This window comes from Chinchilla lanigera, unplaced genomic scaffold (assembly GCF_000276665.1).
Source record: "Chinchilla lanigera isolate Chin_1 unplaced genomic scaffold, ChiLan1.0 scaffold00084, whole genome shotgun sequence".
Lineage (NCBI taxonomy): Eukaryota > Metazoa > Chordata > Mammalia > Rodentia > Chinchillidae > Chinchilla > Chinchilla lanigera.
Window position 1 is genome coordinate 449,677 of NW_004955485.1, and position 18,946 is coordinate 468,622.

General features: G+C 34.7%; 1 protein-coding gene across 5 annotated transcripts in view; it reads right to left on the minus strand.

Annotated features, from left to right (window-relative positions):
* Positions 1–18,946, minus strand: part of Shoc2 (SHOC2 leucine-rich repeat scaffold protein) — an 87,275-nt gene that overhangs the window by 19,184 nt on the left and 49,145 nt on the right. For all 5 annotated transcript variants that reach the window (XM_005403743.2, XM_005403740.2, XM_005403744.2 and 2 more), the window contains one exon: positions 10,714–10,851. In XM_005403743.2, the coding sequence (XP_005403800.1) occupies positions 10,714–10,851 (138 nt within the window). The remainder of the gene's footprint in view (positions 1–10,713; positions 10,852–18,946) is intronic.

Genomic DNA, 18,946 nt, shown 5'->3' on the forward strand with positions numbered 1-18,946 from the left:
GAGCTAGCTTAAACAAAATAATAGAAAACACAAAGGACCAGTTTAGCAAAAAATAGAGTTCATGAAAAGATACCAAACAAATCCAGGAGATAAGAAATTTCTATTGAAGGGGCTGGGGATTTAGCTCAGCGGCAAAGCGCCTGCCTGGCAAGCGCAAGGTCGTGAGTTTGGTTCCCAGTACCGGAGAAAAAAAACAAAACAAAACAAAACAAAAAAAAAAACAAAACAAGAAATTTCTATTGAAAGTATGAGCAACAGAAGTGACCAGTATGAGGATATCATGTCAGAACTACAAGATAGGAATAATACAGGTGACCATATATACTCAGTGATACCTTAAAATACAACAAATCATGAAAAACAGAGCCATAGCTGCTAGACTAAGATTAACTGAAAGTAGCAAAAAAGAAAAAAAAAGAAAAAAAAAAAAAACGATATTACACATGGCATAAAAAACCTGTTTACAGAAACAGCAGGAAACTTTCCAAATATGGAGAAACAATTTAACACACAGATACAGATAAACACTGCATACAGAACTCCAAACAGCTACAATCAGAAAAGAACTTCTCCAAGACACATCATAGTCAAAATACCACAAGTTAAACATAAGGACAAAAATCTTAAAAGTTGTTAAAAAAAAGCAACAAATCACATACAAAGGTAAACCCCTTCGTATTACAGCAAAGTTCTCAACATAAACCTTAAAGGCCAGAAGACTTTGAAGTGTTTTAAGCCCTAAAAGAAAACAACTTCCAACCCAGACTGATATATCCTTCAAACCTTTCAAAACTGAAGAAGGAAGTTCTTTCCATGACAAAGAGCACCTTTGGAAATTTATGACCACTAAACCAGCACTAGTGTGAATGCTACCCAAGAAATGTGCATGCACTGTACACAAGTGCACCAAACTTCATAAAACAAACACTACTGAACATAAAAAATCAGATAAACATAACAATTACAGTGGGAGACCTCAATACCCACTCTCATACATAGACAACCAAAGAAAAAGAGCTAGTGTCATATCCAACAACACTCTTCTCAGCATCACACAGAACGTTCTCCAAGAGAACGCATACAGACTAGCCCATAAAGCACGTATAAATAAATACAAAACAATCAAAAATTTCCCATGCAGATTATCAATGGCAAAATAAACCACAGAAACTATGCAAACACAAGGAGATTAATGCAATACATACAAGCTTAACTACTACATTGTTTCTCTTATCTGAGAAACCTGAAGTATAAATTACAGAGAAAAATAATAGATAATAGGAAATATGGGGATAGATCTTTTGCAAATGAGAAGGAGATCTGAAGATGGAGGTTGGAGTGGAAGAAGCTGGGAAAGGAAAATAAAAAGAATTATCATTATATACCAATTCACTCTGATGAGTGAAATCATTATGTACTATAAACATGTACTAAAATAAACAAAAATTAGAAAATGATATTCTGATTCAGAAAATTGCATTTGCAGAGGCCTTAGCATTTACTTAACAGCATACATGTTCAAAGAGTTGTCCATATTCTGCCAAAATCTGTTAGTCAGCAAAGCAAAACGAGGTTAAAAAACTAAAGATGAACCTCAAAACTTTTTATACCACAAAAACTGTGACATCAGAAGTCTAACATTTACTGTGATTTCCCTTCCTCAGTGGTTTCTACATAAATTTCTTTCAGTGGGTGCTTTTAACCACAAGCTAAACTGCAACCCAGAAAGCAAGACATAGCTTGCTTTTAATGTTAAACCACTGGGACTAAAAAAAATAAAATCACTGTTGCTGAGCTTCTGTATATAAATGTAGGCTGATCATTACCAGTCACTGGCATTTAGCTTTTTAAGTGCTTAATTTTGACTGTAAATTGTTCTATGCTCCACTTTGACAGCTTGCTTTTTTATGCTGTCACATTAAAAAAAATCAGTGAAATTAAATGGGTATGAATTAGGATTAGGTGCTCCAAATTTCAGCAAATATAATTTGAATCTTTAAGTTAACTCACTGTAACTTTTGATTCAAACTAATTCAAACAGCCTTAATCTTATTTAACAAAGTAGCAAACAATTAGTAAGAAGAACACAGTTCTAAAGATGAAATAATGTCAAAGGTATAATTTCCCCAACATTAAAATGACTAAATTAAAGCAAACTGAAAAGTAAGCAATACAGAAAGTCTTCAATGTCAGAAACCCAAAAGAATACCATCATTAAAAAGAAAACTGGTAAAGTTGTTATACATAAGCAGTACTGTAACTATTTAAAACTTAGTTACTAAAAGCCCTACTTGGTATAACTATAATTACTGTAACATTTCTTCAGAGCTCAGTACAACAAAAGGACCTCTGTGAATTGGTCTGTCCTCCAGCCTTAAGGCAAGGTTTTGTTGTATATTTTTATCTAAATTTGAGAAGAAATAGTATAATATTTTTCCTACAACAAACTGTTTGTCCCCTGATTTCATAAAACTATCAGAAATCCCAGAAGATTTTGAGAATATTAGGTTTGTAATCTGAGACAAAATAACTGCTGTAATAAAGCTGTGTATTTTCTTATGTTCAAACTTAACTCTTCAAGTGTCTCTTTTCCACATCCTATGAGGTGTCAGTGATTTTGCACTGCGCAACTTGTAAGTAAATGGCACTGATTACTGCCAAGGAATAATACCTACTCGAGAAGTAGGGATGTTAAAATGTTAAATAAAGAAAAAGAAAAACATCCAGGTCAGTCTACTTAGAAAGAAAAGCAAGGCACACAAGGTGAGAGTGAAGGAGAATAAAGTGATTTTTGGAAAACCGATTTGAAGGTGATATAAGGTGATTTTCAGTTGTGGGTTTAGGTTAAGATTCTTTAGTCCAAGGAAAAGAAGAGCTGGGCAGCCACAGCAAAATTACCAGCAATCCCCTAGGATAAGATTTGGGTTGTTTGTTTTTCATTTTAATTTACAAATTTCAAGAACTACGCTATGATAAAAAAAAATAACTATCAAGACAAACAAACTCCATTTAAGAATGCCACTGACACGCCAGGTGCAGACATCGATCTTTTACTACTCAATCAAAATACTACACTGGGAATAAGTGCGATAAAGAAAAAAATATTTTAATAGGCATAGTAAATGATAAATGATAATAAAACATTCAATACCTGTTGCTTATTAACTTTGCCTTTACACAAAATTTGCTGAGATTATCAAAACATGTAAGTACAATATTACTTAAATTTTTCTTATTGTTTCTGTTCTCATTGATTTCCAATACATATTTATACACTGACAAAAAAACATGCTAGACATGACACATTATTCTGAGATCACCTTAATTCTGAGACCCATATGAAGTCAAGTATTTTCATATTAATAAGAACAATTAAAACAGAAAGAATTATTTCTAATAGTAAAGAGTCATGCAAAATTAAGAAAACCAAGGAGAAAGGAAGATACACAGGAAAGTTATCCTTTGTTAGAGGAAGTGAATCCAAAGGATCCTAGTTATACTAACTGGAAGATTTTTATCATCCAGCATGGTCTATGCTTTCTCTATGTGCCAAGACTATCCATTCTGGGACTCTACTCATACCATAATATTGGTTATTGTTTATTAACATAGAGATGCAAATATATGTATAAAAATACTAAACAATAAAATATTGCTAAACTGTTAGACAGAAGGTTGACTAATGACCATGCCCTCCAGGCATCTGATCCATTAAATTAATAAAAGTTATGTGTATAGGAGAAAAGAGTTCTAAGCAGAGATGGCAAGTGCAAAAACTCTAAGGATAGAACTTGCCCGATCTGTTCAGAGAACAAGCTTCTACAATATCCAAGAAATACAGCGACTAAACACCAATGAGAAAGTAGGAATGTAACTAACATTTCAAGTATCTTAAATACTTCTTTATTTTAATGATTTGCAGTAACACATCTTTCCAGCCCTAGGCAAGATTTTGGATTTTATAAGTTGTATTTTGAAAGGGGCCTCACTTCTGAATGTGACATTTCATTGAAAAATTATCATGTTGAGATTATGTATTACTGTTTCTTCTATCCCATTTAGTTGCACGTTCAAAATTTTAAAACTTGCATTACTTCAGTATAAGAACATAAGATACAAACTGTCACTACGTCGAGAAAGTATGCTGAAATAAAAATTAAACACATACAATAAGTTGGCCTAGAATATACCAGGAAAATGTACCCCAAGAGAATATCAAGAAACAAATCTTGGTTCTTAAACTTCAGAAATAAAGCATTATGATTTATATATAGATATCCCCCTCAAAGCCTCATGCACTCATGGGCAGGTTTTTGAAAGGTGACTGAATCATAAATACAATGTTGGGAGGTAGCATTTGGTGAGCAGAGGCAGGTCACTGGGATGACCTGACAGGGCGTATTTCCCTCCCTGGATCATCTCTTCACTCTGTTGCCAGCTCACCATGACATAAACAGCTTTCCTCCACGCAAGCCTTTCTGCCACACCATTTTATGTTTAAGCCTACTGGGGTGGATTGACAACTGATCAACTTGTAACACCCAGCTGAACGGAACTAGCGTGGTGCTGGGTGTGGGAGGCCCACCTGAGGATTGTTGTTGGCAGCATAAGAGGCAAAACTGGAGAAAAGCCTCTTAGAGGGTGTTGGGAATTAGTAGAAGCTGTAGAGAATCTGTCTGGAAGCTGCTGGGAAACTGTAGGGAGCTGTTGGTTTTCCTGGAGGAGCTTGCCATCCTGGCTTTCCTGATGAACTTGGCTGTTCTCATCATAGAAGGAGCTCAGCACCTTGTCACTGAGAATGGCCATGGTTCACTCTGGGGGAGGTCTGGGCCTCACTTTGAGAATCGCTTTCTGGCTCCAGAGGGGAAGATGGTGCACTGCTCAGTCTCCTGGAGAAGCTTGTCACATTGGCTTTCCTCATGGGAACTCGGCTGTCCTGATCACTGGAGGAGCTCGGGACCTCACTGTTGCTGAGGAAGGCTGTGATACATTTCGGAGGAGCTCTGGATCTTATTTTGGGTATCACTTTCTGGCTCCTGTGCATATCCTTCAGCCTGCTAGCACAGATTCTTCATCTCTCCAGCATAGACTTTCTAGCTTCTACCATTGACCTTTGGGCCTTCCCAGTGCAGATCCCTGAAACAGGCGTGCATGAGACATTGTCACGGGCTCCAGGCCTCCAGTTGGACTCATGGGGGGCACTGTTATAGGTTCTCAGTCTTCACCTGAACTCATACAGGACATTATCATGCACGAGATCCAGGCCTTCAGCTGGATTCTTTGGTCTCTAGTGTGTGGACAGATTTCCTGCACTCTTTGTATACGATTCTTTGGGTGACTATTATAAAATAAGCTGATAAAATATGTGTCCTGTATTATTTTGTTCCCCGTGCAGAAACCCCAAACTACAACACCTACCAAACATGAACTGAAACTTCTAGTGTGAACTAAAATAAACCTCTCCTCCTTTAAGCTTGTGGGTGTTGAGTACTGTGCTTTAGTGATAGAAAAGGGACTATCTGACCATATGGTTTAGAAGCCTTTGGAACTAATTAGTGGGAGGAGTTTGGCAGGTATAAAGTTGTCTTAGTGAAGCCCTAGAACGCTGTAATCCAGGCTTGATGGGAGACTCTGGTTGGCAGGGTCACAATACTGATTTAAAAGGCAGACAGTAATAACCTAGCTCAGGAGGTTTCTTTTGGGAACAAGGACTCCATTAGCAGTGGGAGTCCAGGCCATACAGGTTGCTATGGCAGAAACTTTGTCTACATTTTGCTCATGTCCTGAGACTGTTAAAAGACTGAGATTAAGCACCGAGGACTGATAAATCTGGCAGAAAAGTTTTACAGATGCCAATGTTCAGGCTTAGTATTGCCCCTGCTTGCTGCTTTTAGACAAGGTACATACAGAAAATCAGGAGCAAAAAGCTTATTTGGAAAGTTTTCAGTTTCCCAGAAAGTATGGGTCTGAAAAGTTTTAGTGGAGGAGAGATTGGCTGCTGAAAACATCAGCATTAAGAAGTCAAGTACAGTACCAGGAGTCAAAACAACAGGAAAAATGCCTTGAGGGCATCCTATAAAAGTGGAAGACTTTGCTTTGAGAAGAGAGTTCCAGGAAGCTCAGTTCATTCAGGGTCAGCTAGAAAAGTTTCTGAGAGTTCAGATACTCAGGTACCTGAGACCTCTGCAGCTATGCTACAAGGTGGCCTGGCTACTGCTCAAACAGGTGGTGCTACTTTTATAGGGAACATAGAATATAGGAGTAGCAAGGTCTGGGAGAGGTCTACCCAGATTTTAAGAGGCTCCAGAGACTTGGCAGTGTACTCTTGAGAGGTAAAGGTGTGAAGCTACAACAGTAAAGCCAAAAGTGCACTAGCATTCCCAGGAAGTTGGAACCAGGAGTGTGGAACTTCTGAGGAAAGTCACAGCAGTGAGCAACACCAGCCCAAGAGAGAAAAGCCATGACGGCTACAAACAACTGCATAAAATGGGACCATTCAAGCCCTCATCACTGTATCTTTCCTGGGGTGCTATACATGGAACTATGACATTTAATGTTTGCCCTGCTGAGCTTTGATCTTGCTTTGATCTGACTTCTTTCTATTTACATCTCTCTCCCTTGTGGAATGGAAATGTTTTACCCATGCCATTGTACGTTGGAAGTGTTTAACTATCTCTTTGATTTTACAGGGGTTAACAGTGAAGAATTACTTTGTCTTAAGTCTCAAAAAGACTTCGAATTTGAGCTTTTAGCAGTGTTGGAACTGTTAAGACTCTGATGACTCTTAAGATTGAATGAATTTTGCAGGAAGAGATACACATGAGTCTTTTGGAGACTAGGAGCAGAATGTTATGATTTTTATCTAGCTGACCCCTCAAAGCCTCATGTGCTCGTTTGCAGGGCTTCTGAAAGGTGATTGAACCATGAGGGTGCTATCGCTACATATGATGCTTGGAGGCAGGTTCTGGTCAGAAGAGATGAGTCACAGAAGGATGACCTGATATGGCATTTCTCCCTCCCTGACTCATCCTTTTCCTCTCTACTTTCCAGTAGCCATCTCGTGATTTTCTACGTACCCGAACTGTTCAAGTATAAAGATTATAAACACGCAAGAACTACTGGGAACACAATTGTTCACATAAACTAATTTTGAGAAAATGTCTATCAAATTGACTTAAGCAACTAAGGCAACATGATAGATGATGAACATTAAGATTAAAATAAAAATGGGGATTAAGATTTAAAATAATGTATATTAGCTGTCCTGATGCTCTAACAACAATTAAAAGGGAACAGATTCCTTCCCAAGAAAAACACAAGTAGAACAAATTCACTAATTGCCTTACCTATACCATGACTAATGATTAATATTTCTGAAACACTCCACTCGACAACAGCATAACATAAATTTAATTATACATAGAATTTACCAAGGTAGACTATACACTATACCATAAAGTTTCAAAAAATTTAATAGGATTTAAGTCATACAAAGTATGTTCTCATACAGGATAGTTAACATAGTTGATCTACTGTCTTCTATTTCTTTGCTGAAAGAAACTATTAATGAGTCCTTGATTGATCAATATTGCATGTCTGTTTTCATGAGAAACCACTTTGAAGATATCTATATGCAATACAACAAGCATTGTTAATTTCCTACCACTCTGTTTGTAACTCTGTATTGTCTGTACTGTTCTTTTGCTATTTTGTAAAAGGTTGTGTGTGTCTGTTAATGTTTTCCTCCTTTTATTTTTAAAATTAAAAAAATTTAAAAATAAAAAAAAGCATGTTCTTGCTCATAATGGAATTAAATTAGAAAGCAATAAAAGGAAGAAGCAAAACATGGCATATCAAAGTTTACAAGATGCTGTTAAAGCAGATCTTAAGGGGAAAATTTATAGCAGTAAATGTCTTTGTAAGAAAAGACTCAACGATCTCAAGTTTCTAGTGTAAGAAACGAAGAAAGATTTAACACTCTAAACAGTTGATGAAAGAATAGCAGTTTGAAATGGAAATCAAAGAATTAAAAATCACAGAAACAACAGAAAAAATCAATAAAATTTGGGAGGATCAACAAAATTCACATGCCTCTAATCAGCACAATTGGGAAAAAAATATGCACATACCAATTTCAGGAATGAAACAGATGGCATTATTATAGATTCTGTAGATATTAAATATAACTTTATGCTTTAACGTTATACTTTAAACAACTGCATGATTTTAAATGGGACAAATTAAATGAACATACTTCATGAACGGCATACATAACAACAGTTTGCTCAAGAAGAAAGTGATAAGCTTAACAGCCCTGTAATTGTTAGAGGAACTGAAACTATACTTGAAAATCATTCCTGCAAAGAGAAATTCTGACCCAAAGGTCTTCACTGGTGAATTTTACCAAATATTAAAGGATGAAATAATGCCAATTTCATTTAGCTATCCCCAAAATTAGAGAAGCTACTCTTACTATGCATGATCTTTAACTTACTACGCATGATCAGGATTACCATGAAACAAAAACTAGACAAAGATAGGCTTTATAATAATATAGGGAAACATTTATTTCAAGAAATCAATTTAATTTTAAAAATTTCTACAGAATGTCTTTCTCATTTTTTCTTGGTAAACAATTCTAATCTTATCCTTATTATCTGGGTTTCACTTAAGTTTAGGAAAACAGTACAACATATTTTATTAGTTTCTTCAATGTATTACTTTTCTTCTCTTCCTAGAACATCCAGTCTTTTCTCTCCTGACTTTTTAAATTTCACTTACACATATTTTTATCTTTTTGCTTTGGATTCTAGAGGAATACTTCTACTTTATTTATAGATTATTTTGATCTTTTGTCTACATTCACTATATTATATTGCATTTGTCATTAAATTCAACTTGACAACCATCTAAGGATTGCATTTTATTCATTTTTTTACTTTTTTTTAAACAGCCAGACTGATGTAGCACATAACTCTTTTAGTACACTTTCCTCTAGGGTAACTTTTTGTTAATCTTAGCCATTTCAATAGATTTTAAAGATAGAAAAGTAGGAAATAATTGTCCTTGGTCCCTATTATCTTGAACCATAAAATCCAATACTTTTATATAAGAAATTTAACATTCACTATGGATATTAGAATAGTTCATTACATGTTGCAGGCAGTTTTGCCTTTCACAGACGCATCCAGTTAAGTATGCTAGGAATATACTTAACCTATTTCCACCACAAATAGTAAAATAAAAAGAGTCATGGGCCAAGAATCAGGAAGAAATCAGTTAAATGGTTAGTAATTATATCTAAGTCTCAGCTTGCTTTTCCATAAGTAAATAGTTGTCTCATAACCTGAGACATCAACCTTGTTAAAAATTTTCAAACAACTGCAAAGTACTTCTACCTTAAATAATGGTAAGTAATTCAAAGCCTTTCATAAAAAATAAAGCAAGACACTAAAAACACCTTCCTAAACAAAAATAGAGAACAAGATAATGACTAAGTACCAGTCCACAACAAGCTGGGAACCCCAAAACAAGCAAAACACTGGAGAAAATTTTGTCCTGACAACACTTCCCTAACAAAACATCCAGCTGAAAGACTGCTGTATCTCTGGAAAGACATAAATCTAGGGCCTGTCAAGGGTGAGACCCTGTGGGGCTTCATCTCTTCAATAAAGGTGAACTAAAAGTAGAACTGTCCTCCACTTAATTAGTCTGCAACAAACCTTTGTTATCAACAAAGATCACAAAAATCTCAGTCTCAAACACAGGTTGATTAAAGTGGTATCCCTAGGTACCTGACAAAAGCAAAAGGAAGTTTTTCAGGAGAAAAACAGTATCAATGGCTTCTAGTGATTCAGTAACAGCATTACTGAAATAGTCATTATTAAAATTATGTAAATTAAGTACAGATGTAGCTTTTCCAAATAAACATAATATCCTCATATCAATAACTAAAAGTCATCAGAATTTTCTTCCATTTCCTCTTCTGTTTGTATCAATGTACGGACAAGTGGAAAATAAATATAGAACATATCACAGCTTAATTCAACTTTTTGGAGTTTGCCAAAGACTTCAAAACACATTTCAACACTTTCACAACAAGGCCGTAACACTTGTATGTTTCACTGCTAGGCAACTTGAACCATTGGTGGTATATGCATGACTGCCCCACCAGGTGGCTTTCTATTAATTTTATTAGTAAAAAGACCAGTAAAAGAGATTAGATCCATTTGTATCATCAGTGGTACAAGCCAGTAGGAACATCTTAAATTTCAAGGTATTTCTTTTTACCTCCTCAACATTACAGTTGAACAATATTTAAACTGCATTAGCCCTGGTGTTTTGTTTTTAATACTGACCCCATTTTAAAAATGAAATAGTAACAGTTTAATCTTTCAGTGTGACCTACTTTACCAAAGAAGGGACAGATCACACCTAATATAATAGCATGTAACATTCTGAAATAAACAAAACAGAAAACCCATCCATCCTACAAGGTATAACAGAATGTATACATGTAACTCAATACTTTATGTTCTTTATACTCCAACTAAGTTCATTTCTTAAAATCTATTTTCTAAAGAAATAGAAGAGATTCTAAGTACTTTCTTAGAATTTTTGCAATTTGAACTTTAATCTCCAATTTTTATCACAATATGGATTAACAATAATCATCGTATATCCAGATACCAATATCCTATTTTGCCCTCATACCTATGGTATCAGGGAGGTCTAGGAGTTCATTGTGCTGCAGGTCCAGGTTGGTAATCTGTGTGCAGTTCCCAATCTCCTTTGGGAGGTGTTCAAGTTGATTGTGAGCTACATCCAACGTAATGAGGTTACATAAGTCACCTGCAATTGGCCAACATAATCATTTAATAAGCAAAAACAGTATTTTTAAGCAATGAAGTCAATTATATAATTTCTAAACATAATTGGAAACACAATCTCATTATATAGTCAATTTTTATTTGAAAATAATAAAGAAGTAAACATGCATTATAAGAAAAATATTTTCCTCTATCATAATTTTTTCTGAAAAATCAAAAGCCAAACACAAATCTAGAAGTGCTGCAAAAGGTCAACTGATAAAATCAAAATATTATATATGTCATATATGTAAATGATTACTTTACCAATCTGTTCTATGGGTTTTTTGGGGGGTGGGGGTTGAACCCAGGGCCTTGCACATGCTAAGCATGAAGATGAACTCTACCACTGAGCCAACCCCAGCCTCTGTTATATATAGTCTTCTTACATAGTCACTCAGCCACAAAGGTTGATATATTCCAAAGTTTAAAAAGATATAATGTCCTTTTCCAAATTTATCACAATGATATTACATACATCGAGTTCAATTTGAAGGACACCTTCTACCTTAAAATATATATGAATATATTTTATGAATATAAAATAGTGCAACTGTTCCAAGCCCTATAGCACATGTCTATATCCTGGCTACCTGAGAGGCTGAAATAGGGAGAACCACAGGTTCAAGGCCAGCCTGAGCAACTTTGGAAGATTCTGTCTCAAAATAAAAATAAAAAGGGATGAAGATGTAGCTCAGCATATGAGCCCTGGGTTCAATTCCCAGTACGGAGGTAGGGTAAAGTGGAAAAGAAGAGGGGGCAGGGGGGAGTGGAATGGTACAGGTGCTGTGGAAAATAATGGAATCACTCCTCAAAAAATTAAACTTGTAATTACCATATAATCTAGCGATTCTACTTTTGTGTATAAGCCAAAAGAATTGAAAGCAATGTCCACAGAATTATTCACAATAGTCAAAAAACAGAAACAATCCAAATGTCCATTAATGAATGTATAAATAAAATGTGGCATGTACTGATAATGGAACATTATATAGCCTTAAAAATAAATGAAATTCTGATTTATGCTAAATATGGATGAACCTTGAAGATCCTATGCCAAGTGAACCCACACACAGAAAAGGATAATTATATGATTCCACTTACATAAAGTTCCTTGAATAAGCAATTTCGTATACAAAGCACAACTGTACTGAAAAGAGGTAAATTTTTCAAGTCTCATATAATGAAAAAGAGATGAAAAGTTACGATTGCTGCCCAACAATGTGAATACACTTAATGTCACTGAATTCTACAATTCAAAAGAGCTAAAAAAGTAAATTTTATTCTATGCACATTTTGTAAGGAAAAAAAAACCCTGAGGCATCTCACTGTTTTGATTTGCATTTCCCTAATGACTAGAAATGAAATGTTGGATATATCTCAATACTGACAGAGTGATTTGTAATACTAAATCTCTGTATCAGAAAAGAGGAAGGTAATAAAAATGAGTATAAATCAACAACACTGGAAACAAGAGATGGTTTAATGTTAATAAAAGCTGATTCTCTGGGAAGAAGGTCAAGAATACTGATTAACTCTCTGTAAAGATTTTGAAAAATTAAAAACACATACTACATATTAACACATATTACACTTAATATTAGCCATACTACAGAGCCTACCGTTTTTTAAAAGATAAAATGGAAATATTACAAGCAATTTTGTAATTATAAATTCAAAAAATTAGAAGATAAAGAGCAGTTCCTCAAAAGCCATGAACTACCAACACTTAAACTACTTGAAATACAAAACCTTAATAGTACTATACCCATTAAATAAGTTATTTATAACTTAAAATTTCACCCTAAAAGAAAACCCAGGCTCACATGTATCACATTTACCAAATGCTTACATAAAAATAGAAGTAAATTTTATATAATTTCTTCTGAAACAAAGAGAGAACATTTCCAAACTCTTGGGTCTATCATTACCTTAATATCAAAAACAAAGAAAAAAGAAAACTACAGACCCATGTTTCTCCTGGAAAAAAAAAAAAAAAACAACAACAACTATGTATATTTGAACTTAGACCCCCAAATTCTCAACAGATCAGAAAACTGAATCTAACAATTTGAGAATTATGTACCATGACTAAGTGGGACTAATTACAGATATGCAATGCTAGTTCAATAACTGAAGATTTATGTAACTCACCACACTAACAGTCAAAGAAAGTAAAAACTTCGGGTTTGTAGTCTGACATGTAAAAAAACTGAAAGTCACTACTCTTTTCTCAAAACAAGAAAAAGAATCAACACACTGAACATCAGTAACTCTTATTTTATTTACATCCTTGAGACTTCAGTACAAAGGGCAAACCCTTGTCCTCAGAACTGTAGAGAAATGCATATACAGAGATTTAGAGTTTACCAAGAATAGCTGGAGCCTGGAAGACTGCTGTACTTATAGGGTAATGAACTAGTTGCTGGAAACTGCGCTTGGAATACATAGATAAAAATGGAATGTAGGGATCCTTGTAAGGATGGGGCTCCTCTATCCTGGCTTTCACCCTTGGTCTCAGAGTGGAGATAAAAGAAAAACCAACTCCTCCATGCATATAATGCTGCAGAAAATCACAGATTAAGAAATTTTTTAAAGTAGTTAGACAGGAACAAAGCACCTTAAAAATTACATCAGATTTCTCTCTAGAGATCATGCACACAAGAAGATAATGAAGTATAATCCATTTTATGTGTTGACAAGAAAAAAGGAAAATATAAATCAACCTAAAAGTCTGTTTCTCATGAAATTATCCTTCATAAGTAATGGAGAAATATTTTCTCTGACCAACAGAAATTTAGAGAACTTGTCACCACCAGTAGCTCTATCTTGTAAATAATGCTAAAAGTTGTTCTTTGGAAAGAAGGAATTTGATATTTATATAGAAGTGTCAATCTACATAAAGAAAGAGTAGTACAGAAAGAATAAATACTTTATTTTCTTTTAATCTAACAGATTGACAGTTTGTTCAAAATATTAACAGCAATAAAACACTACTTATTGGTAAGTGAAATGACAGCAATGTTGTAAGACACAAGGCAGAAGAAATGGGAATAATCTGTCATAAGGTACCCAAATTATCCATACAGTGGTATGTACAGTGTTATTTGAAAGTGAACTTATATTAACAGTAACTGTATACTGTACTACAAATTCCAGGGCAAACACACACACCAAATTAACACATGTATTATTGATATTGAAAGGAGAATGAAAATAATAAAATGTTCAATTAAAACCATGGAGGAAAAAAGTGAAAGACACAGAAAGAAACAAAATAACAAATTCAATTAATAGAAAGTAGTTGTAAATATAATCAAATCAATTTAAAAATGTATGTGCGTTTAAATGTGAATGTCTTAAATGTCAGAGTTGGGCTGGGGATGCGGCTCAGCTGCATTAAGTGCCTGGCTGGCAAGCGCAATCTCCTGAGTTCAATTCCCAGTACCACCAACATTAAAAAAAAAATGTCAGAGTAGATCAAGAAAAACTACTCCTATTTTATATGTAAACAAAGGCAGATTAAAAGAAATAAATGGGTATCTTTATTTGCAGATGACATGATACTCTACACAGAAGACCCCAAAACTCCACCAAAAGACTCCTAGAATTAATCAGCAAATTCAGTAGCATAGCTGGATACAAAGTCAATACTCAAAAATCAATAGCATTCCTATACACAAATAACAAATATACTGAGAGAAATAAGAGAAACCATGCCTTTCACAGTGGCACCCAAAAAACTGAAATACTTAGGAATTAATCTAACAAAAGAAGTAAAAGATCTATACAGTGAAAATTACAATACTCTGAAAAAAGAGATTGAAGAGGATTTAAAAAACTGCAAAGCTATTCTTTGCTCACGGATAGGAAGAACCAACATTGTGAAAATGGCCACACTCCCAAAACTGTTATACAGATTCAATGCAATTCCAATGAAAGTACCATTGATACACCTCACAGACCTAGAGAAAACATTCCTAAAATTTATCTGGAACCAGAAGAGACCCAAATTCAAAAGGAATCCTGGGCAACAAACGCAAGGCAGGAGGCATCACAATCCCTAATTTGAAATTATACTGCAAAGCTGTGACAAAATCAGCATGGTATCGGCAAAAAACAGACCCGAACATCAATGGAACACACTGGAAGATGCACACATAATCACAAAGACACTCAGCCACCTTATCTTTGACAAAGGGCCAAACATGTTCACTGGAAGAAAGACAGCCTCTTTAATAAATAGTGCTGGAAAAACTGGCTTTCCACATGCTGAAGACTAAAACTAGACCCAAACCTATCATCATGCACCAAAATAAAGTCAAAATGGCTTAAAGATCTAAATATTAAAACACAAACACTAGATCTAATGGAGAAGAAAGTAGGTGGAAGTCTTGAAGACACAGGCATAGGCAGAGAGTTCATGAACGAAAACCAGACTGCACGGGAAATACTTCAAACAATCAGCAACTGGGATCTCATCTTATTGAAGTTTTTGCACATCAAAAGAAATCACCAACAGGGTGCGAACAAAACCCACGAATTGGGAAAAAATTTTAGCCAACTGTCCCTCACACAAAGGACTCCTGTCTACAACACATAAAGAATTAAAAAAAACAGGCCCCCAAAATTCAAAGACCCAATACAAAAACGGGCATCTGAGATGAATACATGAAGAAATACATGAAGAAATACACATGAAGAAATACAAATGGCAAACAAATACATAAAAAAAGTTCAACGTCATTAGTCATTCGAGAAATGCAAATTAAAACAACACTGAGATTTCATCTCACCCCAGAAAGAATGGCTATCATCAAGAAATCAACCCAAAACAAATGGGGAAAAAGGAACTCTTCTCCACTGTTTGTGGGAATGTAGACTGGTGCAACCACTGTGGAAATCAGTCTGGAGATTCCTCTAGGATTAGAGGTTCCATTCAACCCAGCTATTCCTCTCCTGCATATTTTTGTAGAAGAACTGAAAACATCATACCACAGCGATATATGTGCACCCATGTTTGTAGCAGCACAGTTTGTAATAGCTAAATCTTGGAAATAACCCAAATGTCCATCAACTGAGGAATGGATAAAGAGATGTGGTATTTTTATACAATGGAGTATTACTCAGCTATAAAGAAAGACAAACTAGAGGCTTTTATAGGTAAATGGATGCAACTAGAGACCATACTCATTAGTGAAATAAATCAGATTCACACGTGTAAACATCGTATTTCCTCCCTACTATAAGAACCTGAAAGAGTAAATAAAATCTGAAAGGTACAGTAGATATTGTGAAAGGGAAAAGAAACTGCTCAAATAGGAAGGAGCAACTGGGATGAAGGAGGGGAGAGGAAAAAGAAAGAAGAGGGAAAAAAATATGTATATATATACACAGGATTAGGATAATTATACTACTAATATCTGTTGGTTTATTGAAAACAACTATTAATGTGTAATTGTTTGATCAATCTTGCATGCCATGCCTATATCTGGTTATATGTGCAACCCTTTTGAAGATGACATTATATAATATAACAACCATTGTTAATATCCTATCATGTTTTGAAATTCTGTATCATTTTTACTGCTCTCTATGCTGTTTTGTTAATGTATTTATTTTTGTTATTTTGGGTTTTTTTTTAAATGAAAAACAAAATTTATATGTATATATAAGGATAGCTGGAATAGGTGTATTGCTGATGTCTGTGGTTTACTGACCAGAACACTCAATGCCTAAAATTTTCTTTTTTCTTGACCAATTTTTTACACTTGAATTTGGTAATCAGAACTACTGATCTGAAAACAATATGCAGTATAAGAACCGTTGTTGAACTCCTACCATCTTGTATGTGAAGCTCTGCATTATTTCCATTTTTTTTAAATTTTTTTTTTATTTGCTACTGTCTTTGATCAATCTTACATTCTTATGTCTAATGGACTGAGTAACTTTGTTGAAGGTAACAGTATGAAATATAGCAACCACTGTAAATTCCTATCATTTTGTTTTGAGGTCATGTATCATTTTTCGTTGTTTTGATTTTGTCTTCACTGTTGTTTTGTCAGTTTTTTAATTTTTAAAATAAAAAATAAAAAATAAATTGATAGAGACAGAAATGCAGTGCTGATACTAATCAAAAAAAAGCCGGAGTAGAAATAATTTTAGACACAGCAGACTTAAAAGCAAGGAAAATTATCAGTGATACAGAAAGCATTACCCTAATAATAAATAAATGGAACAGTTTTCCAAGACTTAACAACCCTTAAGTATATGTACTTTTTTATGGTTTATGTGTAAACAACCCCCAAAGCCCCATACACTCATAAATGGGGTTTTTGATAGGTACTGGTCATGGGTGTGAGATACACTCACTGTATTAGTCCACTGATGGGTTTATAGGTGGGTGTAACATTCGGAGGTGAAGCCTGGTAGGAAGAGGTGAACGATGTGGGTGTGGCATGGAGAGTTATATATCCCTCCTTATTCCTTGACTCCTGTCCTTTGTGCCTGCCATCCCACAAACTGCTTCTCATCTGCCACGCTCCCTCACCTTGGAACCAAGCCAACTATGGGATGAAATCTTGCTCTACAAATTGTGAGCTAAAATAAACCTCTCTTCCTGTAACTTGTGGGTGTCAGGTACTTTGTCCTAGCAGCAAGAAAGTAACTAAGGCATGCACCCTTTTGTCTATTACAGTGCTAGGGCAAAGCATCAAAGTAATTAAAACAATAAAGATAACAAAAGAATATTAATTTTGGACTTTAACATTTTTACTATTTGTCATCACCTTTTCTAATAATACTTGAAGTTGTCACAGGTCCCACTAAAGTAACTTCCATAGATTAGGAAAGCTCATAAATCCAAAGTGTCTATGGCTGGTCAACTAAATAAAGCAAATTGTATGGAAAATATGGCTAATTTTAGAGCATGAGGAGCAGCTGTAATCCAATTCAACAATTACCATACTACTTTATAGAACATCTCAAAATGTGACATTTTGTACAATAACTCTGTTGCAGGAGGCTGTCCTATGCAAAAGCAGCATCTCTGGCCTTCACCCATTACACCCTAGTAACCAGCTCTCCAACAAGTTCTAAAAATCAAAACTGCCTCCAGACATTGCCAATAAGTCCTGTTTAAACATTGCCAAAACTATCTCTGGTTGAAAATCACCACTGTGTTGAAATAGAAGTTCATTACTGTCCAATTCTCATTTTTTTTTCAAGACAAGTTGGAGATCTGGATTTCCATATAAGATCTAATTCTTAAATACTAAAAACTAATTCACAGACTGCAGTAGAATAAAACCTTACATTAACAAACATCTTGGAGCTTTTTTGTCTGTTTTTTGTATTCATAATGTAAGTCTGACACTTCTGCAAACGGAACAGAGTAATTACCAACATCTTAGGACAGGAAATTGCCTATCACTATCCAATATTAAAAGGGAAAAGTGAAGGTTTTTAAAAAGTAGCACATGAGCATCCAGACTCAAATTATGTCAACTGGTAAATTAAGTATCTTCTGATTTGTCTGAATCACTACAGATAACTGAGTATTTTGAACCTACATTCTCCACAGAAAGTTATTCTTCAACAAAACAACTCTGTCAGGAAATCATTAACACTGACAGCTTAAGAAGAATGCCACCTAACAACACTAACACTTTTTTTCACAATCTAGTAATTCCTGAAGGTTTTGAGAATGCAGAAAATTCAGGAAATGTGATTAAATTTTAATAGCATCAAAACACAAAATAATAGGATTTTAAAATCTGGTCTGTGAATACACAGATACAATCAATTCACAACTAAACTGTATACTATTGTAAATTAAATTTGAAAAAATATTTAGGTTCCCTCACACACCATGTGTAAATTTTAAAAGACTCACAACAATCATTACCTCTTTTTCTTTATTCCAACAGAAAGATCTAATAACTACAAAGAAGTTTATCATGTATAAAAAGCATCCCTAAAAATTTAAAATATTTTGAAAACTAATCCAAAAGTTCCTGTTTAATGTAATCAACATTTTCAGTGGGTGGGGGCTGGGGATTTAGCTCAGCGGCAAAAGC